General features: G+C 54.4%; 1 protein-coding gene across 1 annotated transcript; it reads left to right on the forward strand.

The window, feature by feature from the left end:
* The first annotated feature begins 319 nt into the window (after positions 1-319).
* LOC131292350 (uncharacterized) lies at positions 320-2,640 on the forward strand. The gene is made up of 2 exons (XM_058320805.1): positions 320-1,336; positions 1,897-2,640. The coding sequence occupies exons 1-2, from the start codon at positions 320-322 to the stop codon at positions 2,638-2,640; spliced, it is 1,761 nt and encodes a 586-aa protein (XP_058176788.1).
* Positions 2,641-3,950: the final 1,310 nt, after the last annotated feature.

A 3,950-nucleotide genomic window follows, 5' to 3' on the forward strand; every position in this document is an offset into this window, starting at 1 on the left:
TGACCCTCGAAGCCTCACAAAAATAATGACAAAAGCGTGCGACGAGACGATGCCGAGGCACACAGCAGGACACACCCGGACAAGGACCAGTGTTTACTGGTGGACGGAAGAAATAGCAGGGCTGCGCACGTCGTGCAAGCGTGCCCAAGCTACTCTTCGGGGAACACGGTCTGCAGCGCTCAGGTATGTCCGGGCCGATACATTCCGGCGGGCCAAGAAAACACTACGCAAGGCGATAAACACCAGCAAGCGCAGATGCGCGGAGGAGCTCTCAGCAACTCTGGAGGACAACCTTTGGGGAGATGCGTACAGGGTCGCCATGAAGTGGGTCCGCGGCGCGCAAATACCACCAGAGCGAGACCCGCAGCTCTTGGGGGAGATTGTCGACGAGCTGTTTCCCACGCATCCACCGATGGAATGGCCGGAGCCAGCCGATGAACTCATCGAAGCCGGCCCACCCATCACGGAGGAGGAGCTCCTGAGGATTGCAGCGAGCCTGAACCCCCACAAGGCCCCAGGACCAGACGGCATTCCAAACGCCGCCGTCACCGCAGCAGTTCGTGCCTTTCCGGGCGTCTACCGAAGGGTGCTTCAGGGCTGCCTTGATCGTGGAGTCTTCCCCGACATCTGGAAGCACCAGCGACTGGTCCTACTCTCGAAGCCAGGAAAGCCACCGGGCCGGCCATCATCTTACCGCCCACTATGCATGCTCGACACTGTCGGCAAAGTGCTCGAGCGCATAATCCTCGATCGCCTCAACGCCCACCTGGAGGAAGATCCAGAAGGTCCGCGACTCTCTCCCCGTCAGTTCGGGTTCCGAAAGGGGAGGTCGACGATGCAGGCGATCGAGGAGGTGGTGGCCCGCGGCAGGGAAGCAATGGCCTTCGGTCGAACCAACGCGAGAGACCGAAGATGCTGCATGGTCGTAACGCTCGATGTCCGCAACGCGTTTAATTCCGCGAGCTGGACAGAGATCGGGGCCGCTCTCAGGGAAAAAAGAACACCGGAGTTCCTGATGCAGATCTTGCGAAGCTATTTTGAGGGGCGTGTTCTGCACTACTCTACGGAAGCTGGTACCTCGTCGCGCAACATCACCGCGGGCGTTCCGCAGGGGTCTATCTTAGGGCCTACCTTGTGGAACGTCATGTACGACGGGGTGCTGGACGTCGAGCTTCCCGAGGGTGCAAGCATCGTTGGATTTGCGGACGACCTCGTACTTACGGTGGCAGGGCGAACTCCAGAGGAGGCGGCGGAAGGGGCGAGTGCTGCTATCATCGCGGTCCAGCAATGGCTCGATCGCCACTCATTGTCCTTAGCTCTGGACAAAACCGAGATTGTAATGGTCAGCAGCCTCCGCAGGGGACACCCGTCAATCCCGGTACGAGTCGGTGACACCATCATCCGGTCGCAGCGGAGCATTCGATATCTGGGCGTGAGGCTCGAAGATCACCTGTCATGGACTCCCCACGTGAAGAGTGTGACGGAGAAAGCGATGAAGGTGACGAGGGCCTTGTCACACCTTCTGAGGAACCATGGCGGCCCGTCCAGTATCCGAAGGAAGACCCTTGCCAATGTCGCAACCTCAACGTTGCGGTACGCGGGACCGGCGTGGAGCGGCGCACTGCGAGTGCAGAGTAATCGCCGGCTCCTTAAGCGCGTCGACCGGGCCTCAGCCAAAATGGTCTGCAGCAGTTTCCGGACGGTCCGGTACGAGGTCGGGAACGTAGTGGCGGGCATGCCGCCAGTATGCTTGCTGCTCGACGAAGACGCTCGGTGCCACCGGATAAGAATGCAGACGGGAAGGCCGACGAGGGAGTCCCGGGGGGAGCAGCGAGCGATCACATATTCGAAGTGGCAGTCCGAGTGGGACGATCTCGCTGCCCGGCCCCTCGCTAGTCGTTTCGTACGTTGGGCCCACCGGGTGCTACCAGCAGTCGAGCCTTGGGCGGCCCGGATGGATGGGTGAACTTCCATCTGACGCAGGTTATCACGGGACACGGATTTTTCCGTGAATATCTGTTTGTCAAGGGGTTCACCCAGTCCCCGGACTGCCCCAACTGCCCAGGAACGGTCGAGTCAGCGGAGCACGCCGTGTTCCACTGCCCGCGATTTGACAACGTTCGGGGCCGCCTCCTGCGAGGACATGGAATGGAGCCAGCAACACCGGATAACCTACAACTCTACATGCTTCACAGCGCCGACTCGTGGAGCCGTGTCGTGACCGCTGCCAGCGAGATTACGCGCCAGCTTCAAAGCGACTGGCGAGCGGAGCAGCACCGGCGCTCCACGGCAGCAGCGGAGGCGACCAGAGCGCAGGCGGCCGAGGCGGCCGCTCGGCGAGCGCGAAACCAAGCTCGGAGACGGCGCCCTGAGCTCACTCGTAGACTTGCTGCGTTGACACCTGCGGCGAGATCGGAGTGGTCTAGGGTGCTGCGCAACATCCAGCTGCGCATCCGGCGGTTACGCAACAGGACGACGAGACGAGCGAACCACGAGATTCTGGAGAGGAGGAACGAAGCTCTGCTCCGGGAGCACGAAGCAGTTACGGAGGAGGAGCTTCTCGCTGCCCGGAGGGACCTCACCGCCGCCGATGCAGCGCTGCAGGAGGCAAGACGACTGCAGCGTCGGCGCAGAAGATGAGGCTTTGGTTTTGGATTATCCACAGAATGTAGCGAGGAAAAACCGCCACATTAGGCTGCGATGAAGGAGGAGAGAAACTCAGCTAGTAGGGCCGTGGCCGGCACGATGCTCGCCCCACCAAACTCTGCCGCTAAGGAGTGCGTTTGGTGGGGCAATTACACGAGCTTCATAGGGATTAGCACGTTTATTATAATTTTGTGATATCTAAAAAAATAATAATAATAGTATTGTAAGGAAATAAACGGTGCGAACCCTACGCAAAAAAAAAAAAAAAAAAAGCCAGCAGAGTGAACTGCGCATGTGAAATCTTCGAGTTGGGAAGGATAACCGAAGACAGTTTCAAATGCTTGGTATTCGCATGCGGGTTAAAGGACGAGGCAGACGCAGACTTGTGAACAAGAATATTAACCGAAATGGAGCTTCAAACAGATCTGACATTCGAGAAACTAGCAGCCGAGTGCCAACGCATTACCAGTTTGAAAAGTGATAGCAAAATGATTGCTTCTGGTCGTGATGGACAGGTGTTAGGTGTAATCCTTGCTGGTTACGCGGAGCGCTCCACTGGTCACGCGATTGTTCTTATACAGGGTTTCGATTCATATAATGGAATATTTGATGTTGCATACAGTTCCTGGAGGTATGCAATTCTTCTCTAGAGCATTACAAAGACCGTTTTGAAATTCTTCACCTTTGTGGAACACTACAAATCTACTACATCTACATACATTCTGTCAAAGCTGAAACTTTTCACACATATAGTTTAAGCACTGCAGATGTTGTTGAAGGTTTGTTTGATCACTATTTTTCGATAAAATCATCTAAATTTTACAATTTAAACTCAGTTTTACTAACACAAACAAAACAATCATGTAAACAAATTTCAAGGTGTATCTACCATAGCTACAACAAGGTTGATACATCACGGGGAGATTGATGAAATATCAAACATTTTAAATATGCCGTTATTGTAACTATTAAATTAAATCGAACTTTCAAGTAAACAGTAAAACCATAACTCTTTTCTCAACCTCTTCTTCACCGAGCAACGCCGAGGCGTCAAGCTAGTGTTTTATATGTAAGAAGAGTTCTATTCAGTGTGGCTTAGTAGTAGTGTGTTAAGACACTACGGGACTGACTGGGAAAGAGCGGCCGAGAGATCGAGTGGGTAGGCAGTAGCAGTTCGGAGTTGACAGTGAACAGTCGCGGTGAAGAAAGATCAAGGAGCAAACCCGAGTATTAAATAAAGCAAGGAGATAACGATACAAGATAATCAGACGTGTGATTACTAAGATTAACATTGTTAAGTCCGA

The sequence above is a fragment of the Anopheles ziemanni genome, assembly GCF_943734765.1.
Source record: "Anopheles ziemanni chromosome X unlocalized genomic scaffold, idAnoZiCoDA_A2_x.2 X_unloc_5, whole genome shotgun sequence".
In the NCBI taxonomy this organism is placed as follows: domain Eukaryota; kingdom Metazoa; phylum Arthropoda; class Insecta; order Diptera; family Culicidae; genus Anopheles; species Anopheles ziemanni.